Below are 21,806 nucleotides of genomic sequence, written 5' to 3' on the forward strand. Positions count from 1 at the left end.
CTCAACGTGTGCATTTTGCTGCAAAAAATAAATATATAATAAAGATTTTTAAAAGATTATATTATTATTTTTGCCCAAAAATGAGACATAGCTTTTTTTATGCAAATAGATTAATCAAATCGTTATGAAAGAACGCTCTCTTTTTTAAATTGTTAGCAGAAAGCTTCAAAAAGCTTGGAAAGTTTTCGAATTTTTCGAACAATATCCTATATACATACATACCTATTGAGAAATAAATATTTTATGAAAAGTTGCACAACTTTAGATACTTTCTGTTAGCGTCACCATAGAGTAACTTATACTAGAGCGGTACTGTCATAGTAAATTTTGTAACCACAGTAAATTCACTGCCATCTATCGACACACTTTAAACTAAAAATGAAGATTTATAAAAATACGATAAAATGTATTTAAATATGGATAAATGATTTTTTTTATCTGCATTAATTATTTTTATGATTTTGACCCATGTTCTTTCACTGATATGCGTTAAAATTGTTAAATAACAAACGAAACCGTCAACGCCATCTATACGACAGTAGGCCAAAGCTAGTAGCGCCCTCTGATCGAGAATCAAATTTTCTTGATTTTCGAGGCACGTTTTTTTCTTAGACTGTATCCATCTATTACGGAGTTATTTCTATCTTTGGCGTCACTGTTCTCAGCCCATTGCCACATAACTAGTATACATCACACTAGAACAGCGGTCTTCAAAAATTCTGACCCCAGGGCTACAGCCCGGCCTCTGCGTCCTTTTGATATAGCAATATTGTATGGAATTTAGAGCTTTTTGGGCGCCTCAGGCTCGCGAATGGGGTTGGCCAGCCGAAGTATTTTAGAAATTGCGCGCATAGCTTGCTCTGTCAATCCCTAGAATTGTGTCAAACTCTTGATTTTTTTTTTTTTTGCCCTAGGTGCCAGCCTTTTAAGCCAAATCTCATAGAACAAAAGAGATAAGGGAAAGCTATGATGGCGCCAGCTATGCAACCGTTGACAGTTGCCAGCCCCATAGATCTAGCACAGAATAAGTAATAGTATTATCATACAAAACGGCCACGCACCGCCCCGCCCCGACTCGATTGACCTCGCCCCGCGACAGCAGATTGACGGCCGTTTGCCGGCCGCTCAGTACTATTTTCAAGCAACTTACTCACACTATAACGCATGCCGCGTGTACAGACGTGCCGTTTACACAGAAACGCAAGTGATTTTTGAGTTATACAAAAATGTAGTGTCCGCCCTGTGGCCATAGTTTCGCTGCTCAGTCAGATAGCTTTGTGAATCACCAGTAGACCGGATTCATGAATGTCTACGCTGTAGGGCAATGCCAAGGTCCGCTATAAAAGCCCCCGCTAGCTTACGAAGAAAGCTTTCTGCCGATCGACGCGGCCTCTCACGTACGTACTTTTTTTCTATTTTTACGCAATTTTAGGTTATTTTCGCTTGTAGGTTTTAGTTTTCCAGTCAATGTTAGGATTTCCCACGCAAGTCTCCTTTTTTCTGAAAATTTTTATCCTTTTAAAGTTCCTTTTTTACATCGATTTTTTAATAAATTAATTAAGAATAATTTAAAAATAATTTTAACAAACTATTTATAGTCAGAGTTGCATTGCATATGAAATACTTGGGCACAAAAATAGTGTTTCCTATTTTTAATTTAACCGATATACCTATGTATTTTGTTCAATGCCTTATTGCCTATGTATTGTATAAGCATTTCTAAAGAATGATTGGTGTATTTTTTGTGAAAAATAAAACTGTTTTTAAAAGGATATCTAATTATAAAAGTATGTAAACTTCAAAATAAAACGTTTGGAAAATTTGGTACAATTAATAACATTTAGAAAATATCTTTGCTTTGATTGAAGGTATGCTCCATTTCAAAATCACCATATACACGTACATGTACGTACACCGTACACGTGAAGTAACATAAACTAAAGATGTGCATACATACTAGTCCATCCACGTTTACATTTACACTCACCAAAAACCTAGACCTAGACAATGTCTAATTTCCCGTTTTTACGATCTATTGTGTAGAAACATTCCTATAGACTTTCCGTAGTTTCCATTCAAATACAATTGACAGTACAGTTACAACTGACCACTGGGGACAAGGTACAGTCGCCATCAGATATATCGGAGCGGGCGAGGTGTTCACAAATATCTGAACACGCACTTAGGCCTTTGCCCTATGAACACCAGTACACCTGCATGAAATAAGATCTTTTTCGAGTAAGTGCGAAGAAATAGTTATTTGTAGTCAAGGGTGCAAAGTTGTATTTTACCCGCGAGTGTGGAATTGAAACACAAGCAAGCGAAAGGATTCTATAGTTGAACCACGAGTTAAGCGGGTGGTTCTAAAATAGAATCCTGAGCGTAGCGAGTGTTTCAACACACGAGAAGTAAAATACATTTGCACCCGTGTGTAACACATAACTTTTCCCCTTACTATAGCGAGGAAAGTACAACATCCACAGACGTTGGAACATCTTCATCACTGGAATCACTAATTTTTTTACGATAATACGATATATTTTTTTTTTTTTACTAGCCAAATTTAGTGTCCCACTGCTGGGCAAAGGCCTCCTCTCGTTTCCTCCACTCGACCCTGTCGTTTGTAGTGTCCCGCCAATCCGGATAAAATGCGTCTAAGTCGTCCCGCCATCTCCTTTTCGGCCTGCCTGCACCCCGGCCAGCACCATCTATGGTGTTCCGTGGGTCCCACTCGGTAACCATTTTGGCCCACCTTTCAGGGTGCATGCGGCAGACATGCCCAGCCCAGTCCCACTTAAGCTTAGCGGTCTGGACACCTACATCTACAACTCGAGTTCTGGAGCGCAGTTCCGTGTTTCTGATTCTATCAGTTCTGCGAACACCTAGTATACTGCGCTCCATCGCTCGCTGGCAAACCTTGAGTTTGGAATTTAACGCCTCAGTTAATGACCATGTTTGAGCACCGTAGGTTAGGATAGGCAGGATACACATGTCGATGAGTTTGCGCTTGAGACACAGGGGAAGGTCGCCCTTCAATAGCGCCTTCATGGACCAGAAGCTCTTCCAGGCGTTGTCAATACGTCTATTGACCTCTATGGTTTGCCTGTTTTCGAAGGAGGCTATCTGGCCCGATATTATAACATAAAACTCTGGAAGTTGTGTATTTTCACGTGAGTCGGAGTCGGTGAGAAAACTTTAAAGTAAAATTTTTGTTGACATTTGAACACACAAGTTGAGTCGATGCAATTTCAAAACGCATCGTCAGAAATGTCAACATTGTCAACAAAAATTTTCTCACCGACTCAGACACGTAAAAATACACAACTTCCAGAGTTTTCTGTTATAATATCATATTATCGTAAAAAAATGAGTGATTCCAGTGATGAAGATGATCTAACGCCTGTGGATGTTGCACTTTCCTCGCTTTAGTGAGGGGAAAAGTTTTGTGTTACACACGGGTGCAAATGTATATTACTTCTCGTGTGTTGAAATACTCGCTGGTAAAATACAACTTTGCACCCGTTGTATAACCATCAATAACTATTTACTGTATCAAAAGGCCGATGTTATGGTTCCAACATCCAACCATCTTCCGATGTACGCATGAACAATTTTCAACATTCCCATAAAATCCCACAGAAAAATATCGGAGACTTCTCACAATCTTCTTTGGGAATACTTTATTTTTGTGTCATGTTTTTATTGGAATTTATTTTATTTCGGTCTTAGTTGCCTGTAACTCAGAGGTTTTCTTAAAGAGATCGCTTTTAGATATAAAACCGCCGGTTGCTATCTATTTTTTATTTCTTTTTTTAACTTATAACAAAATAGAATATTTGCGACATTTTCAACCAAACGGTACCACATTGTCGCTTGTCAATAAGGTTGATTTCAAATTAAAGCTATATGGAAATAGCGCCTTATTGACAACCGACAATAAGTACCCTTTTGATTGAGAATGGCACATTAACTTACTGTTTACTGTTAATCTGGGCCCAAACATTAACTGTAGTTTAACCATGCAAACTGCATCTTAAAAGTTCATTGACCCCAACCGGTTAGCACTATTGATGTACCAATCCAATCATAACTTACTTTTACCTAATAACTATCCGCTAATAACAATCTAAAACCAACCTAAAAACTTCCCATCAAAGTTTAAATTCGTTTGATTTTTCACGACTACTTCCAATTGTTTATCTAAAAGGTGAAATTGATTTTGAATCTTAATACATAGGCATAGAGTTGAGATTTGCTTTGGTTCAATAATTGACCGGTTTTGGTACGCCGCTAGGCAAAACTAGGATGATTTCGACATGAAACATCGATAGGTATTCGAAAACCTCATATCCGATTATAGTATCATTTGAAATTCAGCTTTAAAACTGATAGCATAAAAATCATTTTCGCAGCTTTTATTATGTGTCAGATACGAGGTGTTTGAATTATCGTTATCAGTATGTCTATGGGTGGTCTATGGTTGATAAATAGTTTTTTTTAAATTGATGAGAAGTAACAAGTAACTGTGATTCTATTTTTGGATACGTTAATTGGTAACCGTTAGGTATTTGTAATTTATATACATAACTAGTAACTGTATATATGGCTACGGAAATTTAAATTACGACATTAATAAAAATAATACCTAATCGTAACTCTGATGTTAGATAGAAAGCTTTAGAAAATATACATATATAATATAAAATAATGTGTGCCTAAGTTATTTGAGAAGTTTTAAAAAACAGCAAGCCTTGCGAGCTGCGTACAGTGCGTACAGTAAATGCAGTTTTACTTAAAAAAACATTGTCATTAAAGGGGCCCACTGACTATCAGTCCGCCGGACGATATCGGCCTGTCAGTTAGAACAAAAATTTGACAGTTCCGAACAACTGACAGGCCGATATCGTCCGGCGGACTGATAGTCAGTGGGCCCCTTAACATGTCATGACACCAGTTTCAACAGAAAAATCAAAGATAAATCAAAATATAAAAGAAAAATAGTCTGCTCACCTAGCGCTCTTAGTCTATTTTGAAACTAACTAGTGTTTCCTATTGCAGCTACTCAACACAAGATGGCGCTGTCTTCAATAAGCAGATTAGTTCTGCTAGTCGCCGTGGCGTACAGCGAGGCGTCCGACTTAACGTTATCCCGATGTTAGTATATGCGCTCGATCAAAGATATAACTCCGTAATAGATGGATACAGTCTAAGGAAAAAACGTGCCTCGAAAATCACGAAAATTTGATTCTCGATCAGATGGCGCCACTAGTTTTGGCCTACTCTCGTATAGAGGGCGTTGACGGTTTCGTTTGTTATTTATAATTTTAAAGCACGCACGCAAAGAACATGGGTCAAAATCATATAAAAATAATTAATGCAAATAAATTACTGGATTACTGTCTAAGCTGTTAATTATTTTGTTCAGGTGCATGATTCCATTTTGTTATTGAGCGCTTCAATCGCCAACAAACTGGTTACAGTTTGGCGATCACTTGGCGATGCATAACTTTTGTTTGTAAGCATGTACCCTTTGTGTAAATAAATTAAAAAAAATAAAATAAAAATACCATTTATCCATATTTAAATACATTTTAACGTATTTTTGTGGTATTTTTATAAATCTTCATTTTTAGTTTTAAAGTATGTCGATAGATGGCAGTGAATTTACAGTGGTTACAAAATTTACTATGACAGTACCGCTCTATCTTATTATATCCTCTTTGGCTCGATGGCATGTAATTCAGTTTGAAGTAGAGATACTTAAGTAAAAAATTAAGACAACTAATTATGTGTCATACATACAAGCAAAGTTACCTTTCTTCGTTGTAAAAACTTTGTTGTACCTACTTAGTTACTATCAATAGTCTTATGGCGTTAATCATAAACGCATTACAAGCGTGAATTAGCTTTGAATCGTTTGTCTTTATCTGTCATTTTGATTTATGTATTTGTAAGAAAGGGATAAAACATAATTTAAGTAATTCAGGCCAAGTTTCAAGTTTTATGAATAATTTCCAATTTCCTTGATAAATTAGTGACGTAGGGGATATTACTGCAATTATGGATGGTATAGAAAGGATCGCAATCTCTTATGGCAGAATTGTTGTAAAAGTGACCGCGTTAAGCTTTAAATAATAGTTCCTAATCTCTCCGGTGGCGCTAGTTAGGCTCTGGGACATGAGTATAACATGAACCATATAAGGCAACAAATAACCCGACCAAATTACGTAGGTTGTTTTTGGTAGTATTTCGGTGTATGGTGGCGCCGCCTAATTACTGTTTTTTGATGGACACTTTTCATACATAGAGATTTGGCTCCTTTATACAGTCTCCATGACTGCAATGTTCTGCCACCAGAGTGCAGGACTAGCCTTTTTAGTAAACCATAGAGTAACTTTTATCTTATACATACTGTACCTTTAACAGGTTTTTGATAAGTTTTCAGAGATAATAAAATATGACATTGATGCATCAAGGCGGTTTGTTTACAGAGGACCTACCGGGAAACGCGAATCCAAATATTCGCTATCTGCCTCTTTATCGCTCGAATATGCAAGAGTGGCAGAGATGTTAGATAAAGAAATTTTCTTGTTTCACGATAGACCCTCAGATTGTGGAAGTGGCGCCCTGGCGCCCCCTACGCGGAGTTTCGCGTAATATTCCCTAATCATCCGAATGTCACCTTAAAGGTGAAAAGACACCACACAAACCGAGTTTATTATATTTTGCTTCATTTTTCAGCAATCAGACAAGCGCCAGGCAGTATCTTCACTGTCGGCAACGGCGAGCAGTGTCTCGGCTCCGACAGGACGACTGGTGGCGTCTGCTTGTCAAGAAACCAGTGTAACACTCAAGGAGGGAAGGCTATTGGGTTCTGTGGAGTCTTTGCTACGTGTTGCTCCCGTGAGTATAAAGTTTTGAAACATTTAACCCCAAAAAAAACAGAGAAAGTTTTCCATAATAACTACTCAATATGCTCGACCGCGGAATAAGTAATGTAATAGTATTATCATACAAAACGGCCACGCACTGCCCCGCCCCAACTCGATATCGAATATTTTCTATAATGTTAATAAAAAAAAATAAAAAAACATTTATTTCAAGCTGCAAGGCTCATAATCAGTTTTTACACATGTCATAAAAATAATAAAAACAAATATAAAATTAAAATTAAAATTGAAATCGAACAATTGGTACCTATTAATAAAACAATAAAATAAATTTAAAGCGATCCCAGAAGCTGCTGTCGCAGATTGACGGCCGTTTGCCGGCCGCTCAGTACTATTTATAAGCAACTTTCTCACTCTATGACGCATGACGCGTGTACAGACGTGCCGTTCACACATAGAAACGCAAGTGATATTTGATGTATAGCGTGTCTGCCCTTGCTCTTTGGTTTGATTTGATTTGGCTCCTTTATATAGTCTCCATGGTTCAGTATTCAACTTATAGTATTTTAAATTCCAGTAAACGCGTGCGACGTTCGAACCAACACCAAGGTGGCGGTCTTCATCAACCCGCCACTAAACCGTGAATCATCAGGGTTGGAGTGTTCATACAACGTCGAGATAAACAACAACAATGTTTGTCAGATGAGGATTGACTTCGAGACGTTCAATCTGGCGCCACCGACTACGGTAAGCTTCGCTACTTGTCAATAGATGGCGGTATTTTAAATATTCCTCTAAACCGTGAATCATCAGGCCTAGTGCCATCTAGTGCTCATACAGCGTCGAAATTATCAACGTCTGACAGATGAGAATTGACTTCGAGACCTTCAACTTAGCACCCTACTATTCAATATACTCTATACCAAATTTCAGCTAAATCGGTTCAGCTTAGCGTGAAGAGGTAACAGACAGACAGACAGACAGACACACTTTCGCATTTATAATATTAGTATGGATTTTACAGATCGACCTCGTGGAAAACGTCACCCAACGGCCGGGCTACACGTGCAGAAACGATATCTTCCAAGTAACCAACCTTCAGGCCAACTCTGACTTCGTCCCGCCCCTCTGTGGCGACAACAATGGACAGCACTGTAAGAATTTAAAAGTTACTGCCAGTATTTACCTACTTATCTTTATTTTTACCTATTTAATCTTACCTATTTGTCTAAAATGAAGAGAATATAAACTCGAGAAAATGTAGAAAGAGATGACATTACAAATATCTACTTAAATGAGATATCTACGTTTTAAGAATTTCACTAAAATCAATAATGAGTTATGTTATTTTTACCCCTAACGTATCATTTTGCCCTACAGTTTACATCAAAGTTAATCAGTAAACACATCTACTAAACTGCAGATGATAGCGGACAGGCTGGACTCGCCCGTCCTCGGCCGCTTCATGGATCTGCATGTTATGAGAAGGAGTTCACGGGATGCATGAAGCGGCGGAGGGGGTGGCCGCATCTTATATGTTTTTGTTTTGTAATTTTAATTTAATTTAATTTTAGTTTAGTTTTCCTTTCCTTTTAATAATATTCTAACATAGTTCTTAAGTAAAGAGTTACTAACCATATTATGGAACCTATGTTTTCTCAATTAAATGATTTTATTTTATTTTATTATTTAAACTAACAGACTATCTATCCGCATCTATTATATTTGTTTTCCCTAAGTATCATTGTGCCCCACAGTATACGTCAGGGTAAACGTGTCCAACATAAAGGCCATAACTTAAACCTACATTAACTTTAAAGTTGTGTTAGGTTTACTCCTAACCTACTGTTTTGCCCCAAAGCATACTACTTAAGAGTAAAGGCTAGTCCAAGTAGGAACAATAATTTTTCGCCATCTGATTAAATTGTATGATCAAATCAGGTGGTGCAACGCAAACGCCAATTTGGCTCGCCGATTATGACCGATATTACCGATAACATAGAGGTCATGGAGGACTGGCCAAACATTAACCTGCTAACATTCAGCTGATCCTCGTCTATTATAAAGTTGTCTTTGTTATAAGCTTTTATTTACCTTGCAATCTACGGTCAAGGAATTTAGTTTCAGTACCATTTCGTACCTTGTCACTGTGACAATACCGATGCAATATTATGGATCGAGCTGATCCGATGACGGATACAGGTGGCCATAAGAACTCTTGTGATAAACAACGCAACCTAATTGTGTTTGGGTTTTTTAGAATTGTCTCAATGAGTATTAGTTGCCTGTTGAAAGAAAAGTACTGTCAGCGATAAAAGGTTGTATCAAAAATGTTATTTCTGACAAAAAAATATTTTTCTTCTAACTTATACCATTTTACCCCACAGTGTACATCAGGGTAAACGCGTCCACCAACAGCCGATCCATCCGCATTAACTTCAAGATCGCCGACCGCAATACCCAGCCCAATTTGCCCCAGGCTACCTGGAAGATCAAGGTCACTCAGTTGGAGTGCTTCAACACTTTGGGGTAAATTTAACTTTCTGTGTGTCTTTCGTACTGCTGCAATTCTAATATATATGTAGGCATTTTTGTTCAAATTATAATTATGTAAAGATCATCATTGTAACTTGTAGCTATTATAAAACGCGATCCTGTTCGACTCCTGTTTGAAGCCTGTCCGATTTTTAAGAGCCAGTTTCTCCATAGATTTACTATAGCGAACTGGTTCTTAGAAAAACCAAAGATAGATATAACTCCGTAATAGATGGATACAGTCTAAGGAAAAAACGTGCCTCGAAAATCAAGAAAATTTGATTCTCGATCAGAGGGCGCTACTAGCTTTGGCCTACTGTCGTATAGATGGCGTTGACGGTTTCGTTTGTTATTTAACAATTTTAACGCATATCAGTGAAAGAACATAGGTAAAATCATAAAAATAATTAATGCAAATAAAAAAAAAAACATTTATCCATATTTAATTACATCTTATCGTGTTTTTATAAATCTTCATTTTTAGTTTTAAAGTGTGTCGATAGATGGCAGTGAATTTACTGTGGTTACAAAATCTACTATGACAGTACTGGAAAAACGAACAGACTATATTAACCACCTAATACTTATCTTTTCGGTTTTTAGCAAATACCGCGATGGCATTCTGAACGCAATCACTTCGTCTCTGCCGTCATCGCCTCTGTCCACCTCCGCCGATAGAGACGAATATCTTATTGGTAAGTGTATTATTATTATAAGCAATATTACTTTTGATATATATGGCCAATTAATTTTTGTTTTGCCATGGCACACATACCTACCCTATATTTAGAAATTCAGTCTCATTTTACGAGTATAGCATATGACACACAGCCTTTTATTTGGCATATTAATGAAGCTCGAATTTTGATCATTGTACTTATTTTATTTTAGCTTATAAAACCGTGTTTTCTCAACTCAACTTTAAAAGTTTATCATTTGATAAAACATCGAGTTTAATATTGCATTTATTAATATTGTCTTCGGTTACCGCGATAGTTACTCATGAAATAAAACTATGAAAACGGATTATATCGCGTATATTGAATTTATAATACATCCATCATCATTTCATCATCATCATTATTTTTTTTGCACTTTGTAATTTTTCCTCAGTCACCCGTTGACCACGAACGCTGTAAAGGGTTCGAAACGTCGGGATGTATTATAAATTCAATATACGCGATATAATCCGTTTTCATAGTTTTATTTCATTGCATTTATTAACTAAAAAAAATACGAATAAAAAAGTAAATTAAAAGAAACTATGATAAATACTTTAAAACGCTCTTTACCGCCTTTATTTCCTTTACCATGTTCTTTTACTTTCAGCTCCTCCCGGTTGCCTGCAGTATTACCCAGACCGTTCTGGATCTTTCGAATCCTTCAACTACAACAGAGGCGCCGGACCTTATATTGCTAACCTTGCTTACGCCACGTGCTTTAAGCGAACATCTGACGTGTGCGGTATTAAGTGAGTACATTCTTGATCTATTTCTTTGAGCAACCAAGGACAGATATAGAGACGTTTCACGCGAACGCGAGTGTGGAGTCGAGTTCGCAGATCTGCGAAATCGACCCCATCGAGAATCAAGGGGGCTGTAGATATCTCTGAAACAGACGACAGTGACAGCTGCGTTTCGATCGCTACGGAGCGTAAGCGATTGGCATGTTGGCTACGCGGCCAGAACCCTGTATGTATAACGAAGGTCAAGAAGAATCTACCTTAAAATAAATGTGGATGTGGCTAGCAATGATAAGCCCGTTCCATACTACGCGACGCGAAGCCACGAACGCGAGTGTGGAGTCGATTTCGCTGATTAGCGAACTAGACTCCACACTCACGTTCGCGGCTTCGCGCATGAGTGTGGAGGGCCCTATAGAAATACATAATTAGAGCAGGATTCTATTTTCATACTTTGATTTATTTCCACAGGCTAACAGCCGCAAGTTTCGACATGGCGTATCGCCAGGAAGACAACCTGTACCTCGACACCGACTGCCAAATCAACCCGTTCACCCAAGGCGCGGCGCAGTCTGAGGACTACCTCTTCATCCCTGAGGCTGAGACGGCCGACGGGTTGAGAGGAGCCAAGTTCTGCGGCGAGAGTGCCAGCAACCAGATTATAGCTTGTAAGTTCCCTTTCTTCATGGTCTGTTCAGGACGGGTGTTTGAAACAGGCTAAATGGAAGATTTTGGCTAAGATGTGGGACCGGTATATAAAAAAAAAATCAGGGGTGACCGCGCTCAGACAGTCAGAAGTTTCACTCCTTCTATTTTACCGACCTTATTTACTTATAAATGGAACCTGTATTGTGTACAAACGTAAGCGTTAAAAGCGACGTAAAGGGCCCTCCACACTCGTGCGCGAAGCCGCGAACGCGAGTGTGGAGTCTAGTTCGCTAATCGGCGAAATCGACTCCAGACTCGCGTTCGCGGCTTCGCGCCGCGTAGTCTGAAGCAGACTTAAGAGCTTGTAGACGATCTTCCCTTATAGACGGTTTTCTCCAGATTGACCTTAAGCACAGAATAAGTAATAGTGTTATCTTACAGAACGGCCACGCACCGCCCCGCCCCGCGACAGCAGATTGACGGCCGCTCAGTACTATTTTTAAGCATCTTACTCACACTATGACACATGACGCGTGTACGTCTGTACACTGTTCACACATAGAAACGCAAGTGATTTTTGGTGTATAGCGTGTCCGCCCTGTGCCTTAAGTGTGTAAGACTGTTTTACCCTCACTCTTACGTAAATTCTCACATTGTTTTCTGTTACAGCTACCCCGCCCGGCCCTCTATACGTCCACTTCCACAGCGACAACTTGGTAACAGATGACGTCAACGAGTACGGATACAGATTCAACTATAACGTACTAAACAACTGCGTGCTCAAGCGAAAGTGAGCCTTATTGCTTAGGAATAAGAGCCTCGGCTGGCTTGTATTATGAAGTTATCAATTTCAAACTGGGTCTGTGGTCGCGTAATTTTTTTTATTGTTTTTTTTTTGCTTGTGAAATGGCCATGGGCATGATTATTTGCTCACAGATATGACGCACTTATGACTGTCTATTAAGTAACTTAAGTCCAGTAAAATAATAGGGCAAAGATAACTATTGTGGTTAGGACATTTTATTACAATTGTAATGGGTTGTTATGGGGTTGTACTTAGAAGTATTAAAAAAAATTGTATTTATTACCGATCTAGTTGGAATGAAAAATGGCTTAGTATTTTAACTATTTATTTAGAAAATAAAAATAATATATCCAGCCGACGCAATATGTAATAAATGCGCCGTTTTGATGAAATGAATTATGTTTAAGTACAAAATTATGCATTTATTAAGTGCCAATAGCGTTATAGTAATGTTAGACAACAAGTTCAAAGAATAAACATATGAAAAAATAAAGTTTTGTTTCCAATCATGTGTACCATGGGGTAGGCCCTACTTAACTTAAAACTTTACTTTTTTAAACTTAAGTTTCTCTTCAGCAAAACTAAACTGAAATAATTAAATGAAATGGTTTGTTTTCTTCACTTCTTCTTATATCTAACCAGTATAAACATTTTTTTTTTAAGTAAGTCTTAGGGGTAAATGCAACAGTTTATTTTGATTGGGGTGAATCCAACATGTATGACAATGAATGAATGAATGAATCTTCCTCTTGCTTTTGTTACTGTACTCTTACCCTACCTGAATTAAAAAAAATCCTATCTACTATAGACAACAGTTAATCATAGTCTATGATTCATAGATACATATTTATCTATAAGTAATTTAAATTGAGCCACATGACAGTCGCATGCTATTTTTTAAACATTTTAAATACCTAAAAGTAAAAACTTAATACAATGAACACAGCAGAATCAACATTAAAAAATATATTTTTTTTAGATCTTCCATTTGTTGTCAAATAATGATCCAGTATTATTTCAATGTAACATTTGAGGAGTGTCTTTTCAAAAGGGTTTATTTCTCTATGAAAAACCATACAAAAATAAGCCTTGTGTTTCTTTTGACAAGGCTTATTTTTGTATGGTTTTTCATAGAGAAATAAACCCTTTTGAAAATACACTCCTCATTTTACAACATACTTATACAGTAATTGTAACAGATAATAAAAAAATGTTAATTTAAATAATTATTAAAACAATCAACATAAAAAAAAATTTGCTCCTCCATTTGCTGTCAAATGATGTTCCAGTATTATTCAATGTAATATTTTACAACATACTTATACAGTAATTGTATCAGATAAAGAAAATTATGTGACATTTCACGGGTAAAGGTACCTTATGGCGGTTGGCGCTTACGCTATTATTAACAACGCTCCAATAATAACGTGGTGCTACTCACGTGCCAACTGCCATAAGGTAACTTTACCCGAGGAAAGTCACATATTAATTTAAATTAACACATTCAGTGCCAGTGAGCGTAATCCCGTATATAAAAAACAGCAACTATGAACAGAGAACCCTACTATTGGGTCACTGGCACTGAATGTTATTTTGACACATTTAGATAGCCTATTATTTTTCCGTCCAAAGCCAATGCTGGATTCACCATCATTTGCACAGCACACATTAACTCGGGTATTTTGTATATCACGGAGAGCTCAAGCAGCCTACCCCAATCTTGCGGCTTAGAGGTTAATGCTAACTTTGAAACACATTCCGCTTTCAAACTATCAATCAAATAGTATGAAGCGAGTTTCAGTAACTGCTCCAGACCATCTTCGGGTAGCGTGTTCAGATACATATAATCTTTAAGATGCTGAAGTGTTCTTAAAGAGACTCCTTCTATCTCAATCCGGCCTTCGGATGTCTCCTTCCATTCTCGTGTAAGCATAGCTTGGAATACATCACTGCACACCGCTAGACATGCTCGGTGAACTGGTACACTGCCTTCAACCGTGCTCAATTTGAAATCAGTGAAGTAAACATCATTGTAAAGCTTCACAATGAAGGATTCGATGACTTTACACGCAGTAATATTAATATCTAAAACATCAGTGACTACATTCAGAAAATCTGTATCAGATGTACTCTTTTTCCCAAATACTTTCCACTGATCATCACAAATCCATTCTGAATAAAATGGAGTATCAACGTCTTGGCAAGACACATTCACTTTTACTTTACAATTTTTAGCGCTTTCATGATTTACTGCTAAAATCTTGCATGTAAAAGCACTTTTGCTGTTTTCAAATTCTAATCGAACAGTAGCCAAGTCATTTATATGAAAATTTTCACTTCTTACTTGAAGAGTTTTTTCATTTGCTTTCGAAATTTTGGAACTGTAGTTGACTACACATCTGAGTCTTAAGAAAGTACCCAGTTCCTGGTTTTTTACATATCTGAAACAAATTAAATCGTTTTCTTATTATTTTCGGGTTTAACTATAAACTTATTTGTGAAACGAATACCGGCATGTGATCGAATAATAGAAAACTAAACTTACAATTCTATGGGCATGATGTACCGAGCATGTGTCCTCAAGCTGATGTAACTAATTAATCCAACAAATTGCGAAAATTCACAGATATCATTAATAGAAAAGGTATCTAAAATTTAATTATTAGAAATTAGAAAAGATATCTAACTGAAACGCAAATACTCAACAAGTCGACTTCGCTCGACAATAAACAAATAAACAATTCAAACTTTTTTTTATTACGAGCATTGGCAACTTGACCATCAGCTGAAACATAAAGCGGCTAACACATTACCGCAGCCGCACGCATTAGCGAGGAAGAGAAGAGATATTGCTTTCTCGCTCTTACTTATGGGTGCGTACGCACAATGACCTGGTGCGTAGCGGCACAAAACAAATGTAGTCGAGTAGATTGGTCAGTGATTTAGTCAAGTGGATCCATTTTATTCTATTTTTTCTGGCGAGTGAGTCTCCCCCCAGTAGAGTAAGAACTCTACTCGACAATTTTTTTGGTGTTCAGACACGTTTAGTAACAACGGAATGTAGAGCACGGAATGTAGAGCCCTCCACACTCGTGCGCGAATCGCGGCGCGAAGCCGCGAACGCGAGTGTGGAGTCGATTTCGCTGATTAGCGAAATAGACTCCACACTCGGGTTCGCGCGGCTTCGCGCCGCGATTCGCGCACGAGTGTGGAGGGCGCTTAGAGAAAAGTCTAGTTCGGCTACGTTAGTAATTAGTCAAGTGGCGAGTGTTTTAGTCAAGTGGCGAGTGTTTTAGTCAACTAAAATCGGTCCACTGATCAATTAACATCAGACCAGCCAGTTACAAGTGAGTAAAACATGAAATGCTGGTTTGAGTATTTTAGTTACTAAACGCTAAACGTGTCTGAACACCAAAAAATTTGTCGAATAGAGTAAGAGTGGTGGGGGGAGACTCACTCGCCAGAAAAAATAGAATAAAATGGATCCACTTGACTAAATCACTGACCAATCTACTCGACTACATTTTTGGTGTTCGGGCACGTAATACTCGCCACTTGACTAAATTACTATAACGTAGGCCGAACTAGGCTAAAATGACAATGCGCTTACTAGGATAACCGGCAATCGGTTATAATTGGTTAAGGTTATTTTCGACAAAAAATGATAAATTTACAATCAAGTAATTAAAAAAATTACGAAAATAAAGGTACAGTATTAGGGAAAGTGAATATAAGTCTTCGTTTTTTTAATAAAATACAGTAAAGTCAAAATATGAACTTGGACGTGGTACAATATTTAATCAAAATGTTTTCGTTATTAAACTACACGAATGACAATAGTTATTTGTTATACAAGGGTGCAAAGTTTTATTTTACCCGCGAGTGTTTTAACACACGAGAAGTAAAATACATTTGCACCCGTGTGTAACACAAAACTTTTCCCCTCACTATAGCGAGGAAAGTGCAACATCCACAGGCGTTAGATCATCTTCATCACTGGAATCACTAATTTTTCTACGATATTATAACAGAAAACACTAGAAATTCTAATTATTACGTGAGTCGGTGAGCAGAACAATAAAAATTTTGTTGACAATGTTGACATTTCTGTTCTGACGTATGAAATGTCAACGATGCGTTTTGAAATTGCATCGACTCAACTTGTGCGTTCAGAATTATATTTAACATCATTATAAAAAATCTAACGTTTCGTATGGAATTTTAAGGTTTATGACTTAAAATTATTAAATAAAGCTAAATCTGGTATTTTTTATTAGATTCTCAAACCATTTATTTAATGATAATTAATATCGAACGAACCATTATTATGAGCGTTTTACGTTTTGTTATCTGTCAAGCTACTTAAACACGCTCCATCCAAGGTCAAATTACTTTCCCCACTAGTGGATAAAATGCGTTTTTCCCCGCTTGTTTTAAAGGATAAAAGACGGCTTTCCGAGCTAGTGAGGGGAAAAAATTATAATCACAGGTGTCACAGCACTCACAGCCAAAAAAGGCAGGATTTTGTAGTCATTATTAGAGTAGAAAAGACTTTGCAAAGGTGGCCACCGACGCCCGCTAGGGCATGGTAGCAGAAGAAGAAGATTAGATTCCATAGAATTTAAGTCATAAATAAATACCCGGAAATAACCGTGACCTTATATTCAAGTTTCCAATAATCGATTAAATTTAGTCAAAATAATCGGTTTTAACCGCAGCGCTTACTTAAGAATAGAATAGAATAGAAAACGTTTATTGGAAAAATTTACATACAGCACCATACAAGTTTAAAAAAGAAGATCTTATACACTAACACCTAAAATTACTTGTAGCTTATACTAACATGCAATAATTACAGCAAAGATAGATATAACTCCGTAATAGATGGATACAGTCTAAGGAAAAAACGTGCCTCGAAAATCAAGAAAATTTGATTCTCGTTCAGAGGGCGCTACTAGCTTTGGCCTACTGTCGTATAGATGGCGTTGACGGTTTCGTTTGTTATTTAACAATTTAAACGCATATCAGTGAAAGAACATGGGTCAAAATCATAAAAATAATTAATGCAAATAAAAAAAATCATTTATCCATATTTAAATACATTTTATCGTATTTTTATAAATCTTCATTTTTAGTTTTAAAGTGTGTCGACAGATGGCAGTGAATTTACTGAGGTTACAAATTTTACTATGATAGTATTATATAATCTGTGGTATAAGTTACTCTATGATTACAGTATTGATTGACTTACCGCTGCGTTTGACGTCATTAGATTATCTGATTTAAAATGTACCTATAATTATCCCACATTCCGTGGTTCATCGCATGCGTTCAACCAAAGAGGATATAATAGGATAGAGCGGTACTGTCATAGTAAATTTTGTAACCACAGTAAATTCACTGCCATCTATCGACACACTTTAAAACTAAAAATGAAGATTTATAAAAATACGATAAAATGTATTTAAATATGGATAAATGTTTTTTTTTATTTGCATTAATTATTTTTATGATTTTGACCCATGTTCTTTCACTGATATGCGTTAAAATTGTTAAATAACGAACGAAATCGTCAACGCATACGAGAGTAGCCCAAAGGTAGTGGCGCCATCTGATCGAGAATCAAATTTTCGTGATTTTCGAGGCACGTTTTTTCCTTAGACTGTATCCATCTATTACGGTGTGTAAGATGTGTGAAGCGCTTTACGCCTTAAAGTTTTAAGTCATACATACTTGGGAAGAAAGATTATCACTAGGTATTTCTTACTAGTTCTTAATGAAAAACAAAATCTTGTTTTTTAATATATAAAATTTGCTTTTTTATATACAACGATTATTTTCCCCAACGTTAACAAATAAAAACCTTCTATTACCACAACATTAACAAACAAAATTTAAATTTAAGGAGGGTCCCCCAAAAACAATATTTATTTATTTCTATAGTGGTTAAAGATCCGAACTTCAAATGGTATGATAGTAAAACAAAATGTAGGTACTGCATAACAAGAAATAATAAAAACTGGCTAAGTGTGAGTTGCAAAGTGGAAAAAAGTGGTAGTTTTACGGAGCAATCGAGGATATCCACATATCAAAAATGGCTTAATTTGGCAAGGGTAGGCCTACAGATATAGAACATCCCGCTTTTTGACATGTTGACATATATACCTTTCTTGCTCATTCGCTGTTTCCCAATTCTTCCGTAAGCTGTTGTATTTTAAAATAACTCCAACTTCAACTTCAACTTCAGTGTTCACGCGTATGTTTTCTCCAATTCGATTTAAGCCTAAATCGTTTTTTGCACACATCACACAAATATGGCATGTCCCTTACGTGTATTAGCATGTGTAGCTAAGTTGTATTTATGAGAGAAACTTTTGTCTCATGTAATACAAAAGTATGGTTTTTCACCAGTGTGAACACGAATATGCATCGTTAAATTATGTTTTTCCGAAAAATGTTTTTTACATATATCACATGAAAACGGCTTCTCACCAGTGTGGACCCTTTCATGTCTCGTCAAGAGTATTTTGCGTGTAAATTTTTTGTTACATGTTTTACAGGTGTATGGTTTATCCATATGATTTAGTTCGTGAAGCGATAGATGTGTTTTGCGCTTAAACCGCTTGTTACATACTTTGCACGAGTACGGACTTTTGCCAGTGTGAATTCTTTTATGCTCGACTAAATGAGTTTTATAAGCGAAGGGTTTATTACAAATATCGCAGTTAAACGGCTTTTCCCCAGTGTGTGTTCGCTGATGATATTTCAAGATGGTTTTTCGTGTGAATTGCATGTTTCGCAGGTGAACGGCTTTTCACCAGTGTGAATCCGTTTGTGGTTTCTTAGTAAGAAATTATATTTCAATTTTTTGTTACATATTTCGCAGACGTGTTCCTTTCTAGGCTTAGTTTTGTATTTTCTTCTGGGCTTTTCGACATAAGGCTCAGGGACTGTACGAGTATCTTTGATATTGATTGGTGATGAGTTCTCAACCTTGCGCGTTTTATATTTGCAGAAATCAGCCTTAATTTTTAACACAACTGTATTATTAATATGACCGGAGGTTGCATTATTTTCTGCACTATCGACATCTGGCTCAGTTTTTAACACTGTGACAGCAATATTGATGGGTGATGGGTAGTTCTCGAGCTTTGGCTTTATATTGCAATGATTTGGCTCAGTTTTTGGCAAAACTGTGTCATTATTATTCTCCGATGATGCGTTGTTTGCTGTATTGTCAGCATCTGCCCCAGTTTCCAGCCCTGTATTATTAATATTGTCGGGTGCTGGGTAGTTCTCAAGTTCTGTAACTGCAGTGCAACAATCAGTTATTCTCACATCTGTATCATTTATACTGTCGGATGATGTGTTGTTTTCTGTTTTGTCATCATCTAGCTCGGTTTTCACTACTGTATCATAAATATTTTCCAAAGGTTGTTTTCCTGCTCAGCCGTTGTGTTGCCTGCATTTGTCTCAGTTTTCGGGTCATCTGTAACGAAATATATCAAACTAGAACAAAATAGTTACTAACCGCAACAACACTAATATTTAACCTCTTAGATCGCAGAGGTCTTTATAAAGGACAAGTGCATTTATTATTAACTACTGCTTTATTAAGCCGCTTTCATACAATCAAAGTTACGCATTCGAATCGAAGTCATTTTAAAACGACATGCTCAACTTTTTCACCTATAACGTACTATATAAAAATGTAATATGAAAAACAGCCTAAGTCCATTAATTGTGCCATTTTCAACCAAAAGGGTACTTATTGTCGGTTGTCAATAAGGCGCTATTTCCATATAGCTTCAATTCGAAATCAACCTTATCGACAAGCGACAATGTGGTACCTTTTGGTTGAAGACGTCACAATTTATTTTATTTTTACACACCCAGCGGGTATTTTGCGCCATACAGTGTACAGATGTATTAACGTATATAACGTGTTTCTACGTGTTTAACTATTTCAGTCAGTCTCGGTACAAAAAATACTAAGGTTGACTGAAGTAGCATGACAAATAAGAAATGTTTCTGAGAAAATACAATGGAAAACAATTATGCACTACATTTGTACATACAAATCAGACAACAGCTAACTATTTCTAACGCGGCCATTATGCGAGGAAAACTAATATATCCTATAGTCTGTTTAAGATCTGTATTAACTTTAACTTTTTCGACGCCGTGTCAATCACAAAAGCAGTCATCCAGACGCCACGTCACCGAAGTGTCAAAACTGAAATTGAACTTTATGCATATGCACGTAGGTCTATGTTGCTCTGTGGTCTATGACCGATTAATCGGTCTTTGGCATTGAACCTACGGTGCGTATATATCTGTCATTGGCGTCCAAAAGGTTAACATAGCAAAGCCGTTATGAGCGTTATATATTTATTCATAGTAATTTGACGATTGTAATGCCATTTCCAATCTTTGTCTGCAAAGAATGTGCGGAGTTAGCTTGGTTCGACTCTAGCAAAGAGGATATAATAGGCATACCCCGTAACCGAACCCGCAAATCTGTAGCATTTGACAGTTTGATGTCAGGGTTGGCGATTACGATGAATAATTTACCTACTCTACTGCACGTATAAGTACTTATTAATGATAAGTAAAAATAACCTACTGACCTTCTTTAGATAAAACCTAGTTTGATTTTCTAACAAAGAAAATAGAGTAATAATTATGTCAATGTCATCAATGTTAAATGCGTTTTAATGTGTCTGTCATTTTATTCATAAAAGCACGTATTTTGAATTAATATGGAATCTTTGTTACTTGAAAATATTGGTGTACTAGAAAAAAACGAACAAAATATTTTTTGTATCGTATGTGCAGCAAATATAAAATCAAAGAAAGACAACGTCGTTAAACATTTAGCTAGTAGAAGCCATCAAGAAAAGAAAGATGGTTACTCTTCACATTTAGATTTTCTTTTACAAGATAAACCAGGATTACAGGTAAAAGATAACAAAATTTACTGTATTTCATGTAATACTTACATTGTCCAAAGAAAACATAACATTGATCTTCATTTGACGACAGATAAACATCGTGATGTTTCAAAAAAATATCAGTTCGAATTCAACAAGGATCTAACAGCTTTTTTAGTCCATTCCAACATTCCGTGGAATCAGCTGCAAAATCCTAAATTCAGAGATTTTCTGACAAATTGTATCAATGGCAAATATTCAAAGGAAACTATTTTGCCTAGTGAATCAAATTTGAGGATTAATTACTTAAATAAAATATACGAAGAGAAAAAAGAATGTATAAGAGAAAAGTTGAAAGATTCTTTAATTTATCTAATGGTTGATGAAACACAAGATGGTATGGGAAAACACGTTGCTAATGTCCTTGTTGGCGAATTATCACAATCTGAGGAGTCGAAATCACACTTGATTGCATCAAAAGTTTTAAACACGACGAATCACGCTTCTATTGTAAATCTAGTGGAGGATACACT

General features: G+C 36.6%; 2 protein-coding genes across 2 annotated transcripts; one reads left to right on the forward strand and one right to left on the reverse strand.

Moving 5' to 3' along the window:
• Positions 1-5,060: 5,060 nt before the first annotated feature.
• On the forward strand, positions 5,061-12,402 carry LOC134752687 (uncharacterized). The gene is made up of 9 exons (XM_063688366.1): positions 5,061-5,154; positions 6,742-6,903; positions 7,468-7,637; positions 7,915-8,044; positions 9,278-9,419; positions 10,029-10,120; positions 10,755-10,896; positions 11,359-11,555; positions 12,205-12,402. The coding sequence occupies exons 1-9, from the start codon at positions 5,073-5,075 to the stop codon at positions 12,327-12,329; spliced, it is 1,242 nt and encodes a 413-aa protein (XP_063544436.1). The 5' UTR covers positions 5,061-5,072; the 3' UTR covers positions 12,330-12,402.
• Positions 12,403-13,582: 1,180 nt separating this feature from the next.
• On the reverse strand, positions 13,583-15,046 carry LOC134752652 (protein roadkill-like). The gene is made up of 2 exons (XM_063688322.1): positions 14,886-15,046; positions 13,583-14,781 (listed from the first exon to the last, which is right to left on the reverse strand). The coding sequence occupies exons 1-2, from the start codon at positions 14,897-14,899 to the stop codon at positions 13,929-13,931; spliced, it is 867 nt and encodes a 288-aa protein (XP_063544392.1). The 5' UTR covers positions 14,900-15,046; the 3' UTR covers positions 13,583-13,928.
• Positions 15,047-21,806: the final 6,760 nt, after the last annotated feature.

This window comes from Cydia strobilella, chromosome 25 (genome assembly GCF_947568885.1).
Source record: "Cydia strobilella chromosome 25, ilCydStro3.1, whole genome shotgun sequence".
NCBI lineage: Eukaryota > Metazoa > Arthropoda > Insecta > Lepidoptera > Tortricidae > Cydia > Cydia strobilella.